This window comes from Phoxinus phoxinus, assembly GCF_949152265.1.
Source record: "Phoxinus phoxinus genome assembly, chromosome: 14".
Lineage (NCBI taxonomy): Eukaryota > Metazoa > Chordata > Actinopteri > Cypriniformes > Leuciscidae > Phoxinus > Phoxinus phoxinus.
This window is the reverse complement of record NC_136889.1, coordinates 31,704,935-31,732,333: the sequence shown is the minus strand read 5'-3', so window position 1 is coordinate 31,732,333 and position 27,399 is coordinate 31,704,935. Positions and strand designations below refer to the sequence as shown.

The window sequence follows — 27,399 nt, the reverse complement described above, 5'->3', positions numbered from 1 at the left end:
CTGGCTTCGACTTTTTTTGTATGATAAAGTTGTTGAATTACACATAATTGCTACCAAGTAAATTATAAACTTGCTCAATTTATTTCTCCCATGTGCTCCTTCTGACATCAGTTTTCATTTGTTGTGGGATTGTGCTTAATATATTGTGCTTATATTGCTAAGTATTTTGAGTTGACCTTTCAAATTTATCGAATTTATCCTCAAACTTCTGTGTATACGCCAAACTTTTTTTTTTTTTGGGTGACTGAAAGCAGATCCTTCTCCTTTTAAATGTGTAACTTATTACTATTTCTTGCCAAATATCACATACATAAGTGTTCCTTTTCAAAGAAACGAAAACCTTTAATTTACAATAAAGATATTGATTTAAATTCTTCAAGAAATAAAAAAAAATTCTGCTGCATGCAAGTTATAATTAAGCTTTGTGATAGTGTAATGTGACCATCATAGTTCTATGTTTTGTCTTTGTAATTATCTTTATCTTACAAAAAAAGAAGAGAGGAATGAACATCAATTGAGCTGAATTTATTTATTTATTATCTTTTACCCAGTTTACAGATAAATGCATTATTTTGTTATTTATGAGTTCATTTGATTATTTTAAAAGACATCAGCTTTTATAAAGACTGAACACTGAAGTATAGAAGCTTGTTTCCGCCACGGAATAACACAATTTAAAAGATAATTGCGACTTTATATCATGCAATTCTGACTTTATAACTCACAGTTACGAGTTTACATCATGCAATTTTTTAATTTAGTGGCAGAAACAAGCTTCCACACTCCAGCTGAGAAATATAGATTTGATCTGGCAGGAAGAGAAACAATCATGACCAGAATAAAGTGTGTAGAGGAGAGGACCTTAGTGAGATCAGACACACAGAAAACACGGCACCTTCTCTCATCAAATCAAGACCAGGAATATGTGATTAGAAAAGAAAAAGTGTTTTTGATTTCAGGAAATCTAGATCTGTAAATGAGAAACAAGCAGAACACAACACGGCTGATTTATTTGGGTGTTCAGTTGTCAGTAGACACGTTCCCTCACTGAACACACACACACACACACACACACACACACACACACACACACACACACACACACACACACACACACACACACCAGTGAACATTCATCACAGTTGAACTGAAACTTCTCTCTCTTTCTCTCTCTCTCTCTATATATATATATATAGTATTTTTATCTTTACAATAAGAGCGAGACAGATCTCTTACACTACCATGAGAACAAAACATAACGCTTTGAGCTGCAGTTAAGACTAAAAATGTCACACGGTTCTATTACATTCATCAGAAAGAGCCTGTGCTGGAAGCGGTAGGAGAAGGGTCGAAGGTCATGCATCGCTGGGGTCGTCCTACAGTGGACGCTCTGAAAAGGCTGTGAAGCTCTTGACTCGTGCAAAAAACAGAGGCGTGTACATCTTGTCGACGTCGAACGCAGTGACGACCGTCTCTCCAGTGGATCTGAGGAGGAGAAGAGAGGAGGTTAGAGGACATGTCGAGTAATCACCGCTGACCGTCCTGGAGAGCAATCGGCTTCTTTTAAATGAAAATGATGTAAACAATCATGTACTTGACCACGAAATCAAAACCGTACATAAAACAACAGTTAGTCAATAAATTGTAACAATATACATAATAAATGAATGAATAAATAACACCTCTCTGAAATTGCTTACCCTTTCTTTAATCTCATTTTAATTATTTATTTTAATCAAACTTTTTAATTTAATTTGACATTTTTTTCCACAGTTTTTCTCAAAACGTTCCCACTGATCCCCCAATCGGCCCCCGGGGTGTCCCAGGACCCCGCACTAATGCTTCATCATGGGTTGCGTGAACAGAAGAACCGGCGCTCATCAGACGCTGCGTCTCAATTCATTTGAGTGTGTATCAGAAGAGTAGGCAAGCTTTGGGACACACTATCACGTCATACAATTGCGTCTTTAACGGTTGCTCTCGGTCTCATCCATTCAATCATCCTGTCACAGTAAACTGACCTGTCAATCATCCTGTCACAGTAAACTGACCTGTCAATCATCCTGTCACAGTAAACTGACCTGTCAATCATCCTGTCACAGTAAACTGACCTGTCAATCATCCTGTCAAAGTAAACTGACCTGTCAATCATCCTGTCACAGTAAACTGACCTGTCAATCATCCTGTCACAGTAAACTGACCTGTCAATCATCCTGTCACAGTAAACTGACCTGTCAATCATCCTGTCACAGTAAACTGACCTGTCAATCATCACAGTAAACTGACTTGTCAATCATCCCGTCGTAGTAAACTGACCTGTCAATCATCACAGTAAACTGACCTGTCAATCATCCTGTCACAGTAAACTGACCTGTCAATCATCCTGTCACAGTAAACTGGCCTGTCAATCATCCTGTCACAGTAAACTGACCTGTCAATCATCCTGTCACAGTAAACTGGCCTGTCAATCATCATGTCACAGTAAACTGGCCCGTCAATCATCCTGTCACAGTAAACTGGCCCGTCAATCATCCTGCACCCCCAACACTGCACGTTTTCTTTGTCTCCCTAATCAAACACACCTGATGAGTTGAATCTGTGTTTGATTAGGGAGACAAAGAAAACGTGCAGTGTTGGGGGTCCTTCAGGACCGTCGGTCGAGCATATCTGCCATGTTTTGTAGTTTTTTTTTACATTTTTACTCGTGTTTGTAGTTCCTCCTCCAAAGCCCAGTGGATTGTGGGTAATATTACCCTTTTTTAGTGAGCACAGATCCACACTTCCAAAAAAATCCGCCGGAAATAGTATAGACCATCTTCTGGCAGACTCTCTATGCTATGGTTTGGGACACACTTATTCTAATCTCACACACTGTTTCGGATGCTAGTAAGGACATTGAGGCGCAGGTGACACACCTGTAGGTGATGTGGCAGGAATGGTGGATCCACACCAGCTTGTTGAAGCGCTGACGCCCCCCTGAGGCCAGTTGCAGTCCCACGTGAAACGAGCGCTCGGCTTCGGGGACTGGGTTCCGCCTGCAGAACCGGCTCCTCTGGTACTCGGACACCTTCTGCTGAGAAATCACAATCTACTCAATTCACATTTATTTTTATTAAACGGATAGTTCCAGTCCTTGATTCTGATTGGTCTGATAGCTGAATGGTCAATTGACTCTTCAAACTCTTGAGGGAGTTTGATTGACAAGCGATCTGACCAATCATAATCCGCCATCCACCGAATCCGCCATTTTTGTCCGACAAAGCAGTCAGGAGAGTTAATAGATTAACTTCGTCTGACGTCTTTCCGTGGTTGAAACAACATTCCTTCTGATGTTCATTCAAGTTTATTTGATGCTATAAATGAATTAGAAGGAAGAGATGATCGGTTCACGCGCAGCTTTAACTGAGGCGACACAGCGATCTGTCACACACATTAAAGAGCCACAAAACGGTATTTATCGTTTAAATTTCTTTAAAAATGACCAAATTTAAAAGTTGAGACTTTGTTTCACATCAAGAGTAAGCTGGTCTGTCCTGTCTGTGTGTCCTCTCTGCTCCGCGATGTGTTTTTCACTGCGTGAGAACATGGTGTGTGTGTGTGAGAGCGGCGTGGCTTGTTGAACATAGCAACAGTAACTAAAGGGGGCGGGTCTTTGCAAACGATCAATTCACATTTATTTTTATCAAACGGTTAGTTCCAGTCCTTGATTCTGATTGGTCAATATTTGTGTTTTATTCATGATAAAACACTATGACCGCTTCACCCAACGGTTCTTTGTATCACTACACAACACCCCTAGCAACCGCTCTTAGCAACGCAAACATAGGTTTGATCTCATCGATATGGTTAATTGAAGCTATAGTAGAGTATTGTGAGTGATTGAGTAAGCAAGTGTGCCTGCATTTACAGTAGATATAGCATTTTCCTTCAGGTCAGTCCTAAATTCATAATAAAAAATCAGTTTGAATGTTCCCTGCGATATCTTGTACTTTTAACGGTTAAAGGGTTTTCCCGTGTCCTAGTCATCTGTCAGTTGCGTCTTCCTTCTCTGTGTTCACAAGTTGTTTCAAACCTGTATGAATTTCTTTCTTCTGTTGAACACATAAGAAGATATTTTGAAGAATGTCGGTAACCAAACAGTTAACTGGTTCCCATTGACTTCCATAGTATTTTTTTTTCCTACAATGGAAGTCAATGGGACCCAGAAACTGTCTGGTTACCGACATTCTTCAAAATATCTTCCTTTGTGTTCAACAGAAGAAAGAAATTCATACAGGTTTGAAACAACTTGAGGGTGAGTATATGATGACAGAATTTTTATTTTAAAGTGAACTATCACTTTAAGACAGTCTTTGCCGCCATCTAATGGAGAAATAATGTAACTCTGCTGCTGTTCACCGGTCAGGGACTATTTTTTCCAGCGGAAGGAAGGCTTTTAGTGATTTTATTTCATTAAATAGTTGCATTGATACATATTTCTTTACATATTTCTTTGGCTTTAATATTTGTATTGTGTGGTAACCGTTTTATAAAAGCAATAAGGTCCTCAAGGCAAGTGCTGTGTCGTGAATAAATTACGGCTTCGCTTCGTGCCTAACAACGCCCTTCAGCCGTGACCTATTCAGCACTAGCCTCTCGTACCTTATTGCTTACGTATAGCGCTTTTCACAACACACATCGTTTCAAAGCAGCTTTACAGAAAAAGTCAACATTAATATTTACAGTGATCTGTTATCAGAAGTGACTGTCTAAGTTATGTATTTTAGAAATGTACATATACAAATCAGTTAGCGAAACATTTATTAATGTAAACAATGTAATAATTTAAGGCAGAAACAATGAGATTATTGAAGTAATGAATACTTGTTTGTTAACTAATTGATATTTAGAAATCAGTCGGGTTATTGCTAGTAAAACCACAAACCAACCTCTTCCTTTCTCTTGGAGACAACAACATAAACTTTGGTTTGATTGTCTGTATCCTGGGACAGCCGATAATGGCCAAGCATGATGGAGTCCATCCTGTGGGAATCGAAGCATTTTAACCGTCATGTCACATGGACTAGAAATGTCAAGTTCAGAGGTGTGTTATTCATGCACGCGCGACACACACCTGGAGTTGTTGCTGCGCAGCCTTGGGACGACGACCAAAGGGTCCTCGGGAGTGGTCAACATCATCGCCTGACCATCAGGGAAGAAGCGCAGGTACCTGGAAGATCATAAGCCTCATAACACTGAACTAAACCCAGTCTGTTCAGGGACACTCGAGAGATACTGCAACCAGTAGTGCTGTCAAAAGCACGGACTTCGGTACCAAGTCGACACTGAAATTTTAAAAATGTGACTCTTTGAGCGCTGTTCAGCAGAATCATAAACCTCTGATTGGCCATTGTGTTCACACGCTCATCGGATATGTCTGTGATTGGCTACAATGATCAACGCACAGAAGTTTTTGAGAGCGTTCAAAAAGATACACCGTGTGTATCTGTGTAACTTAAGCGATCGGTGAAGAGCGACATTGATGTATATTTACATGTTTTTAAAGCGCTGATCATTGCAGCCAATCACAGACATATGTGACCCTGGACCACAAAACCAGTCACATGGGTACATTTTTGGAAATTGAGATTTATACATCAATGGAAAGCTTATTTATTCAGTTTGTTATGATAGGACAATATTTGGTCGAGATTCAACTATTGAAAATCTGGAATCTGATGGTGCAAAAAAATCTAAACATTGAGAAAATCTCCTTTAAAGTTGTGCATTTATGTTCACGATTGTGCTGCATTCACTCACAAAAATACATGTTTTATATATTTACGGTAGGAAATTTACTAAATATCTTCATGGAACATGATCTTAATATCCTAATGATTTTTGGCATAAAAGAAAAATCTATAATTTTGACCCAAACAATGTACAGTTGGCTATTGCCACAGATATACCCGTGCGACTCCAGACTGGGTTTGTGATCCAGGGTCACATATTTAATGAGCGTGTGAACACAATGGCCAATCAGAGGTGTTTATGATTCCGCTCAACATCGTTCAAAGCGTCATATTTTTTAAATTTCAGTGTCGACTTGGTACCGAAGTCAGTACTTTTTGACAACACTAACCCCGAAATTAAACAAATCTGACATCATTCACACCCCTTCATGTCCTTCCAAACCTGCATGTCATTCTTTCTTCTGTGGAACATAAAAAATATATTTTGAGAAATGCCCCAGAACTGCGCCATAGTCGAATCTGTCCCGGCACAGTTTCATAATGAACTGAAAACATTTTGAAAATGTCTCATAATATCATAAACCTTGCATTTTGTGCTTTACCAAAGCATCTGTCAGTCAAACTAAAATCGCGATATGGTTTAGTGTGCTCATCAAATTGCAAAAGGTGATTTAATTAAATACGTATTTAGCTTTCTAAACTTTCAGTCGCATAATTTCGAACAGTTCCTGTGGACGGATGAGTACACATAGATTTGTAATGAGATGCATTTGTAAACCTGTTTTCACAGAAACTGATAAAGGTAATATCTGAACAAGCATAATAGGGACACTTTAAGTTTGCTCTCAAAGCGCACCACATTGATGCATTTAACTTAAAAGGGGACCCAAGTCCACCACTCAGTCCCACAAAATCCTGTGTCCATAGACTGTAAAAAAATATGCCGTAGTGTCCGTGACGTCACCCATAGGTTCCTGAAGAGCATTTTTGAAGCCGAAAGTGGGCGGAGCCGGCCGTCGCCATCTTGCCAGCGCGTCACTCCTGGATAAGTCGGGATTATCTGAGGTGACGTGACGCTAACAGACAGCAGACAAACGGCTAGTAGTGACATCAGCGACAATCCACCTGTCACTCAAGTGGCCACGCCCTTAACTATGCAGAACTTTAAGGCTTAATATAATATAACGTTATAAAAAAATTCACCCCCCTCACAGTTGTTATGAAGGGGTCTATATAGACCAAAACCACTTTTTGTACCAGGCTGTAAACATATTTTGTTCTGCTGTAAAATTAGGCACTTTAACATGGGGGTCTATGGGATTGACACTCTTTCGCAGGCTGTCTCTAGTGGCCAGTCGATGAATTGCAGTTTAAGTCTCTTCCGTGTCGGATTCAAGAGAGAGGTTGCCGATTAGGGGAAACACTGTAAATGCACACCGGTTTGGAAGTACATGAGGGTGAGTAAACGCGGACAGAACTGTCATTTTTGAGAGGAGTATCGCTTTAAAGCCCAGATCTCACCTGTAATACTCCACCTGGTGCCAAGCCCTGTAGAAGCCGTCCAGAGACTCCTCCCCCTGACGGATGTATGAGGTTTTACTGATGTAAACACCTGGACGAACCACAGACGCTTATTCAACTCTGTACGTGCAGCATATATTTAAGACCACATTCAGTCACGCCAAAAATTATTCAGACGCCAGATATACATTTTTATATTGTTTTACTAGTGGGTGCAGGACAGTGTAGTTCATTTATGTAAGTGAGGAGAGCAAAATAAAGTAAACTGTGACATATTATACCCAAAAAAACGTTCATACCGTGGACTACCAGTCAAATGTATAAAAATATGGGACCAAAAATTATTCAGACACTTTGACCTGAGCATGTTCTGCTGAAGTGTTTTTTCTTTAATTGCTAATGCAACCTTTTTACACACACACTGAACAAAATGAAGCATTGCTTGGTGACTGGTTGAGCTAAACTGGTATTATCTAATTGTGTAGTTAAATTTAACAGCTGACAGATATTCAACATAATTCATGTGTGAGACAGTCTAACAGAAGGATGGACAAAACCTGTCAAATATCAACTGATTTGATATTTTATTGCCATTTTCTAAACTATAGCAAATAAACTGTGATAATGTGAGAAATGTTGAAGGTGTCTGAATAAATGTTGGTTTGACTGTTTATAAACGCACACGTTTACCATCAAAGCGCACGCGCGGCCTCTCCAGAAACATCTCTCTCCAGGAGGAGAACGGCAGCATTTTGGTGCCGCTTCGGCCCCACACTCTCAGACAGGCGGAGCGCCAGATCTCAGGGTCCCTGCAGCAAAACACACACAATTCAATGGAAAACATCGTTTTTTTTCTGCTATGACACTAAAGGGCGGTCGCACACCGGACGCGCACTTTCTCCGTTTATGGCCAGCAATATTGTTATGTTTAAGGACATTAAGATAATGTCTGTAGGCTACTATGTTATGATTGTACTGTACGATTAAATACAATAGTCTGCTGTCTGAACACGTTACCTCAGGACGTACATTAACTGAATTAATTAAGAATCTCGCCTGAAAATCGGATAATTTTTTCATCCACGCAGCTGATTTCTGTAAATGAGTGTAAAACTAAATGTATCTTGCAGCGCAGGGCGAAGTCAGTACCGTATTTTCCGGACTATAAGTCACACTTTTTTTCATAGTTTTGTTGGTCCTGCGACTTATAGTCAGGTGCGACTTATATATGCACATTAATTACTGACTGAGATGAACCACGATAAAACATTACCGTCTACAGCTGTGAGAGGGCGCTCTAGTTAGCGGAGTTGTTCAGAAGCGACACAGAGGAAGAACTCAATAGATTCAGTGTTGAGGAATGAGATCGGGAGCTTGGTGAACTTGCTTACCGGTAACTTGGACTCGCTGGCTAATGTTAATTTAGCCTATTCAGCCTCCCAGTTATATGTTCTTTATGCTATTGTGCAGCTGAATAACTCTTAATGTGTTACGCTAACACACCGGACACTATTCAGCTGTTGTTCTGTGTGCTGTTGTGTAGCTGAATAACTCGCCTTTCCAGATTAAATGTCTGTTCTTGGTCTTGGATTTTGTGAAATAAATTTCTAAATAAATGCGACTTATAGTCCAGTGCGACTTATATATGTTTTTTCCTCTTAATAACACATTTTTTGACTGATGCGACTAAAAGTCCGGAAAGTACGGAATATACATTAACGACGATTTGAGACAAATATAATGTAAATTTTATATAAAACTATGTGAATGGCGCTCTGTGGTGCGACAGGATTTTAAACAGGGTCCTGAGTCGTAGCCGGGCGCTGCCGGTGTGTGTACGCCAAGCGTGCTGCACAAGTCCTGAAAAGTGAAGCCAAAGAGTCTCGATCGTATAAATGGTATAAAAATGGGAATGTGACATCATGATTGACAGCTGTGATTGACAGCATCTCTAAACGAAGTCACAGAGGCACTGACTGATTTTTTTGGGGTATTTTAGGGAGAAGATTGGAGCTTTAACTTTAATTTCTACATGTCCATAACTATTAATTTCACACTGACATAATGAGTTGTTCTGCAGTAAACTGTTTGAATTTTAAAGACGTGACGCTGCGCTTCTCGTCCGGTGTGCGACCCCCTTACGTTTATTTCCTCAGATGTTTGGTGAGTCGGTGAGCCCACCTTGCACAGATGTAGAAACCCCTGCAAACCAATGAGAGCTGCTCTAAGGCTCGAAGGTCCAGGTCACATGACACAACCCAGCGGAAGACGTACATGAGCACCTCGAAGGGCAAAGCTGTGGGCGTGAGAGAGAGACCGTCAGGGGAGCAGGGAACTGTGGGGATGAGAACAGCAGGGCCAGTGTGAGCAGTACCTGAGATGTGCACCTGTGACGTGTCTGTCTCCGGCTCACACAGCTTCATGGTGTCGTAGCCCAGCGTCAGCTGCTGCTGGAAGTACGTCAGCAGATCGTCGATCTCACGGTCCTTCTCGTTGTCCTCCAAGCTAGAGTGCATGAATAGGTACTTGTGAACAATTTTTTGCATGTAGAAAATTAAGCTAATCTTTTGCATTGTGCCATTATTTTTGTATGACCACAGATCACAAATCCACCAATTTACTGCAATGCTAAAAAAAAAATCCAACTTTTATTATTGTAATTGTTTTTTTTTTACTGTATTACGATAATAATCAAGAACAGTGATAATTACAAGAAGATTTTTTTTTTTTTTTTAATGAAATTATCATGAAAATAAGGCTATGTTCACACTACGAGCAAATATTTTCTATTGTTTATATATAGGACTATATACTTTATTTATTCAAATTAAACTGCATGTTTCTATTGATTGTGAAGTTAGACATTGAAAACTGCAGATCAAGCGCATGGGTTTTTTTCTTGTTATGAATTGTATCCTATTTTCCGTTATTACAATGAACTATGCGAAGTGATATGTAAAGCGGTCGAGACCTGCCGGAACTACTTTAGCCGTGCGGTTCCCTGAAAATAACTGCACACCGTAGAACGTTCGTCAACCAATCAGATTCAAGCATTCAACGGCCCTGTAGTATAACTAAGATTAATAAAATGCGTTGGAAGCATTAATTCATGTTAACTAATGTAGTTAACTAAGTTACTAACTTTTAGAAATTAATTTCCATGAATTTTAAAAGGCTGGAAAACACTATTTACTTTCGTTGTCCTATTATGCATCCATGTTTCCCATGAGCACATGTGATCCGAGCACTTACTAGCTCCCACTGCGGTCCGGATCAGGAGTTCTGCTGTAGTTGATCCGAAACTCGATGTCCGGGACCAGAAGCATCGCACTTTTATAGTACTTGATGGCTGCAAAACATCAACAGAGGAAATGTTTACAGTCCCGGCATTCACTTCTTTATTAAGGAATCCATTTTATAAGTGTAATTGTCTAATCTAAATAAATGAATGAATGAAAACCTTCATAAACCGCTCCATTCTGCTCTTCCTCGACTGCCTTCAGGAACAGCTCTCGGGCCTGTGGAAGCACACACTCACAATCAGAGGCAAGACCAGGCCAAGTGAAGAAAACAACTTTACACACCATCACTGTGGCGCTCGAACTGATTTACATATGTGACCCTGGACCACAAAACCAGTCACATGGGTCAATTTTTTTAAATTGAGATTTATATATCATATGAAAGATGAATAAATAATCTTTCCATTGATGTGTGGTTTGTTAGGATATGACCATATTTGGCCGAGATACAACTATTGTAAATCTGGAATCTGAGGGAGCAAAAAAAATCTAAACATTGAGAAAATCTCCTTTAAAGTTGTGCATTTATGTTCACGATTGTGCTGCATTCACTCACAAAAATACATGTTTTATATATTTACAGTAGGAAATTTACTAAATATCTTCATGGAGCATGATCTTTACTTAATATCCTAATGATTTTTGGCATAAAAGAAAAATAGATAATTTTGACCCATACAATGTATAGTTGGCTATTGCCACAGATATACCCGTGTGACTCCAGACTGGGTTTGATCCCGGGTCACATTTCATGATCATAGCACACAGTATGAATATTCATGAGTTCATATCTTTTCTAGTGATGGGTCATTCATGAACTATTCATGAATAGTTCATTAAAAAAAAAAAACGGCTCATTGCGTCCGTCACGTGACAAATTAACAAAAGACTCGGAAGGTAAAGTAATTATTTATGTTCCCTGTAAATAATTTTTTTGCATCATTATAATGATCTCTTAAATCAGAATATGATTAATATTGCATAGGTGGATGTATTTGGCTGTTAAAAGTATAACACCGTGTCCTACCAGACGCGATGCGATAAGATTCCAGCGACAAATAATTTGTCTGTCCACACTAGACGCGACTGCGATAAGCGTAAAAATCAATCAAAACCCACAGCCAATCAGAACAGCATGTGGGCGGAGTCTCGCGGCGAGTGCACAGCCAATCAGAACAGCGTGTGGGCGGAGTCTCACTGCGAGTGCACAGCCAATCAGAACAGCGTGTGGACGGAGTCTCGTGGTGAGTGCACAGCCAATCAGAACAGCGTGTGGGCGGAGTCTCGCGGCGAGTGCACAGCCAATCAGAACAACGGGTGGGCGGAGTCTCACGGCGAGTGCACAGCCAATCAGAACAGCCTGTGGGCGGAGTCTCGCGGCGAGTGCACAGCCAATCAGAACAGCGTGTGGGTGGAGTCTCGCGGCGAGTGCACAGCCAATCAGAACAGCCTGTGGGCGGAGTCTCGCGGTGAGTGCACAGCCAATCAGAACAGCGTGTGGGTGGAGTCTCGCGGCGAGTGCACAGCCAATCAGAACAGCCTGTGGGCGGAGTCTCGCGGTGAGTGCACAGCCAATCAGAACATTGTGTGGGCGGAGTCTCGAAGCGAGTGCACGGCACCAGAGAGTAATCTAATTAAAAATACATAGTTACTAAAACAATCTTTGTCAAAGAATACACTTGTTTGTTCACAGTTTGAACGTTCTTGTTTCTATTTGTTTAATTTTAAGATCTGAGGTGAATTATCCACTGTTGCTTTTACAGCTACAAAGCTGGAGCACTAAATGATATTCAAAGTCACATGACACGCTTTTAACATTAAATAAAGCACATAAACAGCGCCTGAGATTATCATTGCCTCACTTTGTGTTTGTTGTTCCAGCGCGACGTCGCAGAAAAATAGAAACCGTTTCTAAAATAGAATCGTCGCGTGTCGCGTTTGGTTAGGACATTTTTATGAACGAGAGTCAGTAAAATGATCCGAACGTCCCATTACTAACCTTTTCCTCTCTAGCTATTTCTTGTCTCCTCTTCAGCTCAGCAGATTTCTGGAGGCTTCTCCTCCCGCCTGAGCTGGGCTGAAGCTCGGACATCCACTTGGCCCGGAAAGCACTGAGCTCGTTCTGAAACATCATCACATCATCACATGCCTTTGATGGCTTCTGCAGTCATTCATGATTAACGGGATTTTTTAACAATAAAAAGCCTTTCAAAACCTTCTGTGATCAGGCAAGATTTCTATGGAAGTGTGTTTCTGCTACAGCATAAAAAAATAAAAAGGTTATTGCGACTTTTATCTCACAATTGCAAGAAGAAATTCTGAATTGCAAAATATAAACAATTGCGAGTTCCTATCTCAGAATTGCTAGTCTATATCAGTCAGAATTCAAAATGGCTAGTTATAAACTCGCAATTGCACGATAAAAGTTCGAATTGCGAGATATAAACAACTGAGACTTTTTATCTCGCAAGAGCAAGTTATAAATCCACAATTGCGAGAAAAAAAGTTTGAATTGCGAGATATAAACAATTGCGACTTATCTCACAAGAGCAAGTTATAACTCGGAATTGCGAGAAAAAAGTATGAATTGCGAGATATAAATTCACAATTGCGAGAAAAAAGTTCGAATTGCGAGATATAAACAATTGCGACTTATCTCACAAGAGCAAGTTATAACTCGGAATTGCGAGAAAAAAGTATGAATTGCGAGATATAAATTCACAATTGCGAGAAAAAAGTTCGAATTGCGAGATATAAACAATTGCGAGTTCCTATTTCAGAAGTGCAAATTTAATCAGTGAGAATTCAGAATTGCGAGAAAAAAAGTCAGAATTGCGAGATATAAACAATTGCAACGTTCTATCTCACAAGTGCAAGATATAAACTCGCAATTGCGAGAAAAAAGTCTGAATATCAAGACATAAATTCACAATTGCGAGAAAAAAGTTAGAATTGCGAGATATAAACTCTGAATTGCGAGTAAAAAGTCAGAATAGCGAGATATAAATGATTGCGACTTTTTATCTCACTAGTGCAAGATATAAACAAATATCGAAACAAATAAATAAACAATTGCGAGAAAAAAGTCTGAATTGCAAGATATAAACAATTGCGAGTTCCTATCTCAGAAGTTTATATCAGTCAGAATTCAGAATAACAGAGAGTTATAATTTTTTCGGAATTGCTAGATATAAACGACTGTTAATATGACTTTTTATTTCGTGACGGAAACAAGCTTACACAGATTTCAGAGTGAAACAAGATTTTAAATGAGAAAAAATTATAAAAATAAGTAAAGGGCAGGACTTTTATTTTATTGTTATATCAGGAATCAATCCTTGAAATCCATTGATTCACTGATATACGCACTGGTAAAATTAAATAAATATACTTTACTCAATGATTAGACTACACAAATGTCTATAAAATGACATAAAATGTTTTGAGATTTGCAGCTGAATATTCAAGAAGAAAAAGTAGAGTGGGACTTGGTTCTAGCCAATCACAATGAAGTATCCCGATCCAGAATGGGGAGAGATCGCTGGAGGGGAAGGGCTAAAAAGCGACAGGGATTTGTGATGTAATCCAATCATTTGAGAGGTGGAGTAAAGTATTGTGTCATAAATTATCTTTGGAACAACATGCAACTGTGCAGAATAAAACCAGGAAACCAGTGCAAAACAGGGTCAATTTTGGTAAAATGCATGTTTTCAATATTAACCACAATGTAGAAATAGTCTTAAAATGAATTAAATTCTAAGTATTTGACGAAAGCAATTTATTACATAAAGACATCTGCAACTTTCTTTCATATGCCTTCTTAAAAAATAATAATAAATTAAGATCAGGTTCACTAACTTGAATATTAGTATCCTCAGAATTTTCATCTTCCACTTCTTCAACAGTGCCATCAGTATTTTGGTTGATTTCAGCCTAGAAATAAGACATATTCAGTCACTTCAACTGATATAATGTTATGTGAGGTAACTTAGGTACAATTTCAAAAGATGTGACGCAGCTAAAAAACACTTCAGCCACGTCCATGTTTGGTGTTAAAAATAAGACTGACCAATCAACGACTAGCAGAAACTTGACAAGCATTAATCAATCACCAGGACTGAAATTATTGAACTACATTAAAAAATATATATATATTCTTATTCAGTGCACCTAAAAACAAGTCCGGTTGTTTCGTGATTTGCAGAACTTTGTAAACATGCATGCATAAATTAGACGATGTTTTAAATATATGGACATTATGCATGATTGCTATTACATGCTATGCGTTTAAATAATTATTGAAGTCTGTTATCCAGTAAAAACAACTCAGATGTGTGTGACAGGACGATAATACGTCACAGCTGCTAACATGCTAATGTTAGCTACCGATTAGCAGTAGCTAATCTTAGAAACACAGCTTTTACTGACCATAACAGGTTATTTTGTGAGCCCTTTTAATGTCGCGTTTAAAGACGTGCTTTCAACGAATATTTTACAGATCACGATCAGAGAAGCGAACGACAGAGCGGGCAAATACGCGAGCTCGCCACACGGCAGCCATCATGACGAGTGAGTGACAGCAGCGCTCGCGGAGACACTTGAGCTGCGGGTACAAAACAACATCCGGTTTGCGGTTTAAAAATAAAAGTCTATCCTTCTGCCATAAAAATATACATCAAAGCTGCCACGTTATATATTTATATTTTTGTACAATTTACACAATAAATTCACTAATCTCAAATTATTTTCCATGGTCACAGGATGACAAAATCATGAAAAGACATTCATTTTACTGTCAAATTTACCCTCTAGAGTCTAGACGGAAGCAACAGAATGACTCAGTCCTCAATCTGTTAATGTTTTGTTTATTAAAGTCGGTATCTACAACAAGACCAATGTAGGGCGGGACTTTTGTCCATGGGGAATTGATTGGATTGTGGTTTGCTATTGGTCGATCTCATGTGAGTGACAGGTTCCCCCGCCCTCGCGCCAGTAAACACGTCATCAGAGAAGAAATGTGCTGCAAGAGGGAGCTAGGTGAAGTTGTTTTGGTTAAATATTACGATTCACATGAAATGAAACAATTATAATAATGTTCACAACTAAAAATTTATAATATATTGCAATATTACTTAAAAAAAAAAAACAAGAATGGTCCATTTTGATTTCATGGTGACTTTAAATTAGCCAATTATAGGGGTAGGCTATATAAAATAAAAAAGGCTATTGACATAATCATTCATCATTACGACTCGAGCTCCATATAATAAACATAATAAATCCAGTGCAGCATTTTTTCTTCTTCTGGACAGAAATAATATAGTAACCTATACTATGGCGAAATATTACCTCATGAATATTTTTTAGATATTGTTAAATTCGCTTGGTATTCTTCCAATGGCAAAGATGATCTTATAGCATTAATAAATGAATATGAATCAGATGGCAGTGACGCAACATTATTACCCTCCACCAACGAAGGCGTGGCTTATGAATATTAATTACCAATCCCTCGTCATAGTAGCTTTAGTACCTTAATTCGCGGACGGGAAGTAGCTGGACACCCACCTTACAAATCAGATGCGTGCTCTAGACTGCAGTTAAACCCTTTAATTTGGTCGGAACAATATTTCCTTTATAGTGTTTGTGTCACTAAACACCAGCGGCTCCCACGCGTATAATAACAACTGACGTACAGTGTGACGCTCACTGTTGTTAAAGTGAATCATCTTTACTGTAGGGATGCTGAGCTTTAGGCAGGAGGCCTGACACCACCATCTCTGTCTTCACCATCTCATTTATCCATCATCCTCCCGGCTGCGATGGAGGAGATTCTTCGCAAGCTTCAGAAGGACGCGTCGGGCAGCAAACATAAAGCGATGCGGGACGCGTGCGGCGTCGCGCGCGGTAAGACGCACCTGAGTCTGTGAGCGATGAGTCCAAATGCGGATTCAGAACAGATGGACGCGCGTTCAGCTTATTAAAAATGATGTTTTAGCACAACAGTGTACAGTCAGAGCAAAAAGTGTGCCCGCCTTTCACGGATGTTTATTTACAGCGAGCGAATCCTCTTATAACAGCTGTTGCAGGATGTCTGGTCACATTGCACATTATTTTTTTGAAGAATGGAATGAAAACATGCGAATTAAATAGTTTAATTTCCAGTAGGCACTCATATGCATGCGAACTGCCTGTGTGCATTTAAACCATGTTTATTTGAACATTATAGTGTAGGCTTAAACCTCCTTATTTTTTAAATGCATGCAGTCAAACATGGCAAAAATCACATGTTAATAGTATGTTTTTGGACATGCACTATGAGTACTTTGGAATGCATGCAAATTCAGTCGAACGTGTTAATATGAATAATAATCATATGAAGTTATGATTTTTACTATAATTGAGGCATGGGAAAGCCACAGTACTTTTAAACGACAGTCTCTAAAGAAGCTTCTATGTTTTAATGGTTCATTTAATGGCTACTTTATTTTTTCTTTTGCTGATATTAAGATATTATAGTTTTTTTTGTACATACACCATTTGCTTTTATTATGATCCAGAAATCAATAAAATAACAGCAACATTACTATTCTATCAGAATATTTAGTGAACATAAACAAAAATGTAATTGTATTAATAATAATAGATTATAACAAATATTCAAATGTTAATATTATAAATATTTAAAGTGTTATCTCGTTCTAGGCTCGTACTCAGGCTATTCTGTGTTCTTGTGTTGTGTTTAACTAATAGGCTGTTTAGTAGATGGCAGTAGTTGAAGATGATGTGGAGCTTCATGCACTTCATTGACCTTTCAGTGTTTCTGCGTTGCATATCACACACTGTCAGTCACGCTGTGCCAACGAATGAAGGGCTCAAAACTGATGCTGTCCAACTCTGGCTCATTTTACAGGATCCATGAGTAGCTCAGATGACAGTATAGCAAGGCCTGGATCGGTCATTTTATTTCACAATAACGATATATATCTCAATATAGTTGTTTTTTTGCTTTAAATAAGGGTTTGATATCATTAAATATTTGAAAGTTCATAATTCTTGTCACCAATTTCAGTATCACAAATAAACTAATACTAGTCTACATAAAAACTCTCAAGCTTACTGAAGACAAGTAAACAGTCTGATAACATACGAACAAATAAACTGATTACATGCAATAGGACAACAAACTACAATAGAACAAAGAAATGGACCTTCCTGAAAAACTTCAAGCACTAGCGCCTACATAAACTGTATAAAGTAATCAAATGTATAAACAACACTGCATAATCTTCACTGTGTAAATCAAGTCTATTCTTATTAAAGTGAGACAAAAGTGATTCAGTGAAGAGCACTGAGAGATTTTCTCTTTTCTGTTGTTTGATTAACATTAATAACACAGATGAAGGTTTATTACTCTACTGTCACTTTAAGAGTGAATGCACAGATCTAATATACTGTTACACATGTGTTTTCTTTCTCTACGGTTTACCTTCACTTAACACATCAATTACTGTGTTTACGTGGATACTTGCTAAGACGGGCATTTGACACATAAGTATGTGTATTTAAAGCTGCACTGTGTAATTTTTTTAAGTTGATTCTTAGCAAAAAACTATTTGTTCTTTCAAAATTATATGTGCTCATTCATGTATAATTACTTCTACCAACTAATCAAGTATTCTCGTAAGCGTAAATCTGCCATTTATAATACATACGGGTGAGCTGCTCGAATGGCGGAAGCCATGTTGCGCCTCCATCTTGAAAATACATTAGCCAAAGAGGGACATACCTGGAGATTCAAGCTTCGCCTTTCACGTTTTTACCCTCAGTGGCGCCGTGACGAATGCGAGCGGAGATTTCTCGCGACTGCCGGCAGATTTGAAATAATACGGCCACCGTAGGAGTTAAAACGCCCTCGGAGTGGGAGGGGCTAGAAAGTAATGTTCAGTTGGTAGTCGTATACAATTTCACCGCTAGATGGGAAAAGTTAGTCGAGATGAACTTTAAGTTGGCTTGAGAAAGCCGGACCAGATAGTTTGAAGAAGTTTAAATTAGTTTGAAGTTTAAATTAGTTTAAAGTTTAAACTAGTTTAAAGTTTAAATTAGTTTGAAGTATAAAGTAGTTTAAAGTTTAAAGTAGTTTACAGTTTAAAATAGTTTGAAGTTTAAATTAGTTTGAAGTTTAAATTAGTTTAAAGTAGTTTGAAGTTTAAAGTAGTTTGAAGTTTAAAGTAGTTTAAAGTTTAAAATAGTTTAAAGTTTAAAGTATACCGGTAGTTTGAAATAGTTTAAAGTTGCTAGGGTGTTTCTAGAGGGTTGCTAAGGTGTTCTGGGTGGTTGCTAGGCAGTTGCTAGGGTGTTCTGGGTGGTTGCTAGGCGGTTGCTAGGGTGTTCTGGGTGGTTGCTAGGGTGTTCTGGGTGGTTGCTAGGCGGTTGCTAGGGTGTTCTGGGTGGTTGCTAGGCGGTTGCTAGGGTGTTCTGGGTGGTTGCTAGGGTGTTCTGAGTGGTTGCCAGGCGGTTGCTAGGGTGTTCTGGGTGGTGTCCTGGGTGGTTCCTATGGTACTAATAGATGTACCTACCAGTGAAACTTCATTCCGCGTGTCTCTCAGACAGACTCAGAAACGTGTGCATTTCGTTCGTGAAATTCGTTCTCTTTCTCCGCTTATTGCGTTTCAACGGTTTAAAATAACCTGTTTTTAAAACACAATGCTGAAAAACGCATGCAAACGATAATCGTGTCTACCGGTTTATATCGCCCACCCCTACTGTAAATAGTTAGAAATTATGGGGTTTAAATTTTTTTTAATTCATATTGAAATTATGTTAATTTGTTTGAATGTGTTTTAAGTTTTTTTTAATATCGGTTTTCTAAAAATTTTCCTCAAATTTTCCTTGCGGTTGTACAGAAACCCTTCAAGCTCAGAATGGATCAGTTAAAACACCGCCATCTAAACTCAGGCAAGTGTTTTGATTCCATATGCCATATTTGTAGTGTCAGCATTTGTATTTTCTCAGATATACTTTCTCACATAATCTTTATGATTCATACATAATCCATAAAATAAAATGCACATTTATTAGGTTTTGCATACATTCCCTGTTTTTAAATCTTTCATTTAAAGGCATTTCATGCAAAGGCATTGATAAAATATTAAAATGACGAAGAATTGTTCCTGGCTATACCGTTGAAATGGGATTGTTTATTTATTTATTTTTAGCTTTGTCTATATTTATTCATATTGCAGATGCTTTGATTCAAAGTGTCTAACAAATGCTCTCCGAATCACCAGAGGCTGACAGTGACACTAGAAACGGCTTCATGAGTTTCATCTTCCATGTTCTGTGTTGTGATTGTGAACTGTTTCTGTGCAGAGAGAAGTGTTTATTCCCTCTCCGGCTGGCACTGGAGTCTAAAAACACTAAACTGGCTCAGACTGCCCTCACTGGGATGCAGGTGTGTGCTTTACTCAACACACTTCACGCTTTAAAGGCGTATGGAATTATTTAGGTACATTTAGATAAAGCAGGACACAATATATTTGATCTCTGATTTATTTAATGTTATTTGCTAAGCCAATGTTAGACTCATAACTCATTTCGTGATGTTTGTACTATGGACATGAATAGACCATATCTTTGAATTTATATACAGAATTTATGGGAAAAAACGGAAGATGTAGTTGCCATAACTAAATCAGTTTTACAGATTGAACTTAAATGTATAGTTAAAAAACAACAACAACAACTATATTTCATTAAAGGTGCAGTAAGCAATTTCTGAGAAACACAGTTGAAATTTGAAATCAACTTTAACAAACACACCCCTCCCTTCATTGCTCCGCCCCCAAAATGCATGAACACGCAATGCAAGAGTGGATGTCTGTTCACCATAGCTGAAGCGAAGCTTTGTATATAATGCTTTGTAAAAGTAACGCGAAGATGACGAATCAACGACAAGGAAGATTTTTATTTTTTAAATAGAGTACAGGAGTATATACAAGCAAAAGCGAACGTTACAGTAACAGCATATCTTGGTTCTGTGAAACTGCAAAACCACTGTTACTCGCGTATGGAGCAGAAACAACACAAATGTGCTGACACAAATTGGCTCTCCTCCCTCATCATGAGTGGACACGCCCCCTTCTGCTGATTGGCTCTCCTCCCTCATCATGAGTGGACACGCCCTCTTCTGCTGATTGGCTCTCCTCCCTCATCATGAGTGGACACGCCCTCTACTGCTGATTGGCTCTCCTCCCTCATCATGAGTGGACACGCCCTCTACTGCTGATTGGCTCTCCTCCCTCATCATGAGTGGACACGCCCTCTACTGCTGATTGGCTCTCCTCCCTCATCATGAGTGGACACGCCCTCTACTGCTGATTGGCTCTCCTCCCTCATCATGAGTGGACACGCCCTCTACTGCTGATTGGCTCTCCTCCCTCATCATGAGTGGACACGCCCCCTACTGCTGATTGGCTCTCCTCCCTCATCATGAGTGGTAACGCCCTCTACTGCTGATTGGCTCTCCTCCCTCATCATGAGTGGACACGCCCCCTACTGCTGATTGGCTCTCCTCCCTCATCATGAGTGGACACGCCCTCTACTGCTGATTGGCTCTCCTCCCTAATCATGAGTGGACATGCCCCCTTCTGCTGATTGGCTCTCCTCCCTCATCATGAGTGGACACGCCCCCTACTGCTGATTGGCTCTCCTCCCTCATCATGAGTGGACACGCCCTCTACTGCTGATTGGCTCTCCTCCCTCATCATGAGTGGACATGCCCCCTACTGCTGATTGGCTCTCCTCCCTCATCATGAGTGGACACGCCCCCTACTGCTGATTGGCTCTCCTCCCTCATCATGAGTGGACACGCCCCCTACTGCTGATTGGCTCTCCTCCCTCATCCTGAGTGGACACGCCCTCTACTGCTGATTGACTCTCCTCCCTCATCATGAATGGACACGCCCCCTACTGCCGATTGGCTCTCCTCCCTTATCATGAATGGACACCCCCCCTACTGCCGATTGGCTCTCCTCCCTCATCATGAATGGACACCCCCCCTACTGCCGATTGGCTCTCCTCCCTCATCATGAATGGACACGCCCCCTACTGCCGATTGGCTCTCCTCCCTCATCATGAGTGGACACGCCCCCTACTGCTGATTGGCTCTCCTCCCTCATCATGAATGGACACGCCCCCTACTGCCGATTGGCTCTCCTCCCTCATCATGAATGGACACCCCCCCTACTGCCGATTGGCTCTCCTCCCTCATCATGAATGGACACGCCCCCTACTGCCGATTGGCTCTCCTCCCTCATCATGAGTGGACACGCCCCCTACTGCTGATTGGCTCTCCTCCCTTATCATGAATGGACACCCCCCCTACTGCCGATTGGCTCTCCTCCCTCATCATGAATGGACACCCCCCCTACTGCCGATTGGCTCTCCTCCCTCATCATGAGTGGACACGCCCCCTACTGCTGATTGGCTCTCCTCCCTCATCATGAGTGGACACGCCCCCTACTGCTGATTGGCTCTCCTCCCTCATCATGAATAATTTTTTTATTCTCATGAACACAAAAGACGATATTTTTAAGATTGTTGATAACCAGACAATTGATGGACTTCCATAGTATTTTCCCCCCCTAAAAAAATCAAGATTGCGATTGTTGAACAGTAACTTATAAGATGACTTGTTTTTTCAAGTCCAAAAACTGTACATTTAACAGTATTTTACTGTAAAATGACAAGAAATGTCTCATTGGATCTATGACATTTTTTTTTTGTGTGTATAGAGTAAGTGAACTTACCGTTAACCAATTAAAAGGTTTTTACATTTTTACAGGTTTTAAAACTGTGATAAATTTTACAGTGAATGCCAATTATTGTGGTGGCAAGTTTTTTGCATGCAACCACTCACAACTTATATGTTTATAATTCAGCTTACAAACATGGCAAGATGACCAGTGTTAGTTTTTTTGTTAAAATGCTGGATTGTCAATACTCTTCTCAGCCTTTTGCCTGTTGTGCTGTTGACAGAAGATCCTGTGTGAGGATTGCTTTGCCGCTGTGGAGACTGAGGGACCAGAGAAGCAGCTTCTGAGTCAGATCCTGGAGGCCGTCAGGGTGACGCCCGCCTTACATGAAGACCTGCAGGTGGAGGTCATGAAGGTGTGTGTTCCTCTGCTCCTTCACCATCAGTGTGTGTGGTGTGCATGTTACTTTAAAAAAGTCATTTGTTATAGTTACTAGTTACTTCTCACAAATAGTAACTGAGTTACATCATTATGAAAGATTTCACATTTTGAAAAAATATGTAAAATAACTTGGATACCCAAATATTAAATGTTAAATAGAATACACTAAATAGAATGAATTATTATTATAAAACATTGTACACTAATCTACAATTTTATTGTGAGAGACGCCTATTAAATTCAATATATATATATATATATATAATATTGTAAATATCATCATTACTATAGTGGAACAATAAAACACAATAGATGCATTAGAACTTTTTATATTTATTGCACAGACCACAACTGGCCAACAAATACGTCTAAATTATGCTTCTTAAGAAATGTACCAAAAATTAATAAATAATAATAAAAAATATACATACACTTTTTGTAGTGCAAATTAAAATTATAAAACTGTCACACAACTTCACAACTGATAGATATACTGTAGCCTACTTGAAGCATTTCCTTCCTCACAAAAGTAAACAGTTATAACAAGAAGTGCTCTCAGTACACACACACACACACACACACACACACACACACACACACACACACACACACACGTTGCAGGTCCTATGGCTGAGACACACACACACACACACACACACACACACACACACACACACACACACACACACACACACACACACACACACACACTGTGTTTCTAATATGAAGTGTTGAATTATTGAACGGCTGTCAAGGGGCTGTTATATTAAACAGATAATGCTGTTCCTTGTGTTGTAGGTCCTGCTTTGCGTCACCTACTCCTCTACATTTGAGATCAATGGGCACAACATGTTGAGGATTGCTGAGGTGAGATGTGCTTTATTGACGTTTGGCTGACAGAATGAGACAGCGAATTGCAAATGGCTAATAATGAGGACGATGCAGCAGTTTGTCCACTCTTACACTTCCACAAATCGCTTACATGCAAACCCTGAGGATGAGCCTTCTTTTGCCTTCATCTGACCTTTTCTGTTTCTAATGGTCATCTTAGGACCATTGAGGACCATATACATTGTATTATTTAAACATTTTCATAGCAATTAGGCACATTGCCACTATTTTTCATTGCGATAATGCAAAAAAATAAAATAATTCCATTACTTTAAAGCTAGGGTTGGTAATCCTGTTCAGAAACATTTTTTTTTTATACTGGGTGAAATGGTCCTTCCATTCTGATAGTAGTCAATACATTATGTGTTCAGAAAAAGGAATGAAAAAAATCTGACCTCTGTAGCAGCTGTAGGACAGTAAAAACTCTGACCAATCACTGCCATTCGGTGCGAATGTAAAGAACCAATCAGATGCCTTCATGTCTCGTGCCCGAGCACCACTGCGTGCACAGCAGTGATGCGCGGGTCAATGTATAAACAACCCGCACCCGACCGACGTTTTCAACTAACCCGCCCGCAACTCGGGCCGCAAAAAAAAGAAAGAAAATATTGTACCCGACCCGCTTCCTGACCCGCGTTTTTTAAAGTAGCTATAGTAAATGCTCATCGCGTCATGGGCCATAGACGGAGGAACTAGGGGTGCGCATTTTTCAGAATGCTGTATGATATCGCCTAGTGTTTTGTAATAAAGGCTTGATTTATTCATTTATTTCGTTTCATTTTCTTAACAATTAAGATGCTGCATGTGTTTATCCAGTCTAATCGAAGTGTGCGTCTCTCTCCTGACTTTCCCAACAAACCCCCCCCCCCCGCCCCCTCACAGCAAATACATAAAACTGACATTACTGAGCTATACGCGTTTAAAAGTAGCCTATTAAAATGGCACAATGGCATTGCTCAGCTTTTATTCAAAAGTTAATAACGCGCTCAACATTCAAAAGGTAAATAAGGATTTCCCACTTTCATCTGCAGACTGCTCGTGCGTCATCCTCGCGCATTCAGACAATAAAGTAGACCTGTGTATTTCATAGAACATTGTGTCTAGTACTATATAAATTACAATGGTAAACGACCCGACCGACCGCGACCCGAATATCTTTAAAAATATTTTTGGATGACTCGTAACCACGGGTAACCGCAGGCACCCGCTCATTTTGGATCAACCCGCATCACTGGTAGGTACATGCAGCTGACTCCAAATGTGGATGCGCGTTCATGTTTGTGGGGGGGCGTAGCTTTGGACGGAGCACTGACAGGAGGGGGCGGAGCTTAGAAGAGGTGCCACTTTCAAATCTGGCTAGCTCTCCAACATTACCGACCCTAGCTTTAATTAGAAAAAACAAAACAACAATTATATATTATTTATAATATATATAATATATAAAATAAGGTATTTATGCATCATGACAGTATTTATTGTACCACCTTTTTTGCTGATTTAAAGGGATAGTTCCTCGTTCACCACTTTCTCTCGTGGACCACAAAAGAAGTTATTTTGAAATATGTCTTGGTGTTCTTTGTCCATAAAATGAAATGTCGTTTTGGACCCCACTGACTCCCATTGTATGAACATTTGAAATATTATTCAACATTTTTTGTGTGTGTGAATTTTGCAGAAGAAAAAAGTCATACAGGTTTGTGAATAAATGACGACAGAACTTTTATTTTTTACTTTACTTTTAAAGACCTTCATTTTTTTGTTTCCCTGAGAGTCAAAATAAGCTGAAAAAATGTAAGACTAAATCTGTTATGGTTATGGTGGCACTTCAGTGCAGAGGTTTAAAGGGGGGGGGGTATAATGCCCTTTTCACAAGATGTAAAATAAATCTCTGATGTCCCCAGAGTGTGTATGTGTGTGTGAAGTTTTAGCACAAAAAACCCTGGCCCTTTAAATGCAAATGAGCTGCTGCAGAGGGCGGGATTTCAAGACCGCGTGTGTATGTGTGTGTGTGTGTGTGTGTTAGCTGCGATTACCTCACGCAGACACACTAAAATGACAGAAACTGTTCTGCCTTTAATGTTAAAACGGAGTCAGACAAAGATGGAGAGACTCGAGAAGAAGTGACAACATGTAGAAGCAACAGGACGTCTCTGAATGGTTAGTTGATGAATTTATGTTGCTGATGTGGAGTTAACTATCTTCAATTAGCATATTCTGTCATGATAATCTATAAATCGCTCGTATAGGAACTGTTGTGAGATGCACACAGAGTGACTTTCTATCGCATGTGGTAAGATGGATGCTAAAGTTTGAGCCGGCTCACAAATGTGCTCGACTACAGCAACTCTTCCTCTTCTCAACATGGACTGTGTTCCCGGGGGCGGGGCTTATGTAAATATTAGGGTTAATGATGTCACTAACCTGAGAGGAATGTCGTGTAGTTCCTGCCAGCCGTGTGTTGTAGTCCTTTTCTTTAAAAGCAAATATCTTCCTTTGCTTTGAACTTTGAGCGTTGTAACTTTGCAGATGTTGTTTATGATCAAAAGCTACATTACACACTAACTAAAGCTAGAAAAGTGAAATCATAATCAACCATCCCTTTAATGTGAAAACTGTTTCTACACCAATTTTGTTTCATTGTATAAAAAGATCACAGTCTCTCTGTCACATTTTTAACCTCATCGTGCTTGAGTGCACTTGTTGCTTCACAGCACGTTTTCTTTCTAATTGTCATTTTAGGGGAAATTTTAGATATAATCATGCATGCAGATTTTGTGTATTATCCAAATAAATTTTAGTTGCATAAAACCTGTCAGACAGTCGCATGCTAAGTGATCAGATCTCACACTGCTTGTCTGTGCAGACTGGTGTCTAACTTTATTATCTTGCCCCTGGTTGGCCATAAACGGCTCATAAAAGCACATCATCATGTGTAAATGTGTCTGGTAGTGGCAGACTGCTCTTGTTCTCACACAGGACAGTTGAGCAGCCGCAGGGAACGGGCCATAACCCACGAGGCAGACCCATGAAGTGTTTGAACACTGCGTTTGATAACAGAATATCAAAGCATGTGTGTTTATTAGCTGTGCATAAACGATTTTAATCATTTAATCATTCAATCATTTAATGCACAGCTAGCCGTGGATTACGCTGCTTATACCATGGTCATTTGCCAGCATTTTTAAGTTAAAGCTGTTATTGATGTTTGCAGCACTAAATGTGACTGGAAGGGTTAAAATGCCAGTTATTTTCATCAGTTATGGCTCGTTAGATCCAGCATTTTGAGTCAGACACAGAGATAAAGCAGCGCGGATTATATTACATTTATTTTAATATATATATATATATATATATATATATATATATATATATAGAGAGAGAGAGAGAGAGAGAGAGAGAGAGAGAGAGAGAGAGAGAGAGAGAGAGAGAGAGAGAGAGAGAGAGAGAGAGAGAGAGAGAGAGAGAGAGAGAGAGAGAGAGAGAGAGAGAGAGAGAGAGAGAGAGAGAGAGAGAGAGAGAGAGAGATGCGTGTGTGAATTACCTGCGTCTGTGCAGCGTCATACACACAATGGAGCTGTGAGTTAAATCAGGAACAGTAATGATGCTCCCTCGTTGCTGAGAAATAATGTTGCAATTCAGTAGCGAAGCTATTTTATGAATATAAGTCATGCAGTATTGATGATAACACGTTTCTGTGCTCCTGAATGTTTCTGTGTGTGAGTGTGCAGCGAAAAGAGGAGGCGTTCCGGCGCAAAC

The 27,399-nt window shown here is 39.6% G+C and overlaps 2 protein-coding genes across 3 annotated transcripts in view; one reads left to right on the top strand and one right to left on the bottom strand.

The window, feature by feature from the left end:
* Positions 1-510: 510 nt before the first annotated feature.
* Positions 511-15,160, bottom strand: fbxo9 (F-box protein 9). Of its 2 annotated transcripts, none has more exons than XM_079634713.1 (13): positions 14,984-15,160; positions 14,414-14,488; positions 12,555-12,677; positions 10,714-10,771; positions 10,506-10,602; positions 9,628-9,758; positions 9,435-9,549; positions 7,944-8,062; positions 7,254-7,344; positions 5,114-5,209; positions 4,929-5,022; positions 2,916-3,073; positions 511-1,485 (listed from the first exon to the last, which is right to left on the bottom strand). In XM_079634713.1, the coding sequence occupies exons 1-13, from the start codon at positions 14,984-14,986 to the stop codon at positions 1,377-1,379; spliced, it is 1,269 nt and encodes a 422-aa protein (XP_079490839.1). In that variant the 5' UTR covers positions 14,987-15,160; the 3' UTR covers positions 511-1,376. The 2 variants fall into 2 exon arrangements, with proteins under 2 accessions (XP_079490839.1, XP_079490840.1); XM_079634714.1 differs by having other exon boundaries at positions 2,916-3,070; positions 14,984-15,145.
* Positions 15,161-16,072: 912 nt separating this feature from the next.
* The window catches only part of arfgef3 (ARFGEF family member 3), a 75,564-nt gene continuing 64,237 nt past the window's right edge, over positions 16,073-27,399 (top strand). The window contains exons 1-5 of the mRNA XM_079634667.1: positions 16,073-16,462; positions 19,462-19,513; positions 19,928-20,009; positions 22,595-22,726; positions 23,551-23,619. Of these exons, the coding sequence (XP_079490793.1) occupies positions 16,378-16,462; positions 19,462-19,513; positions 19,928-20,009; positions 22,595-22,726; positions 23,551-23,619 (420 nt within the window). The 5' untranslated portion in view covers positions 16,073-16,377. The remainder of the gene's footprint in view (positions 16,463-19,461; positions 19,514-19,927; positions 20,010-22,594; positions 22,727-23,550; positions 23,620-27,399) is intronic.

What these genes read in the sequence shown, in the direction of transcription:
- fbxo9 (XM_079634713.1), bottom strand. An exon ending in AAATAGCTAGAGAGGAAAAG is followed by an intron (nt 10,772 to 12,554) that starts GTTAGTAATGGG and finishes GTGCTTCCACAG; the next exon opens with GCCCGAGAGCTGTTCCTGAA. An exon ending in TCCTGCCACATCACCTACAG is followed by an intron (nt 1,486 to 2,915) that starts GTGTGTCACCTG and finishes TCTCCTCCTCAG; the next exon opens with ATCCACTGGAGAGACGGTCG.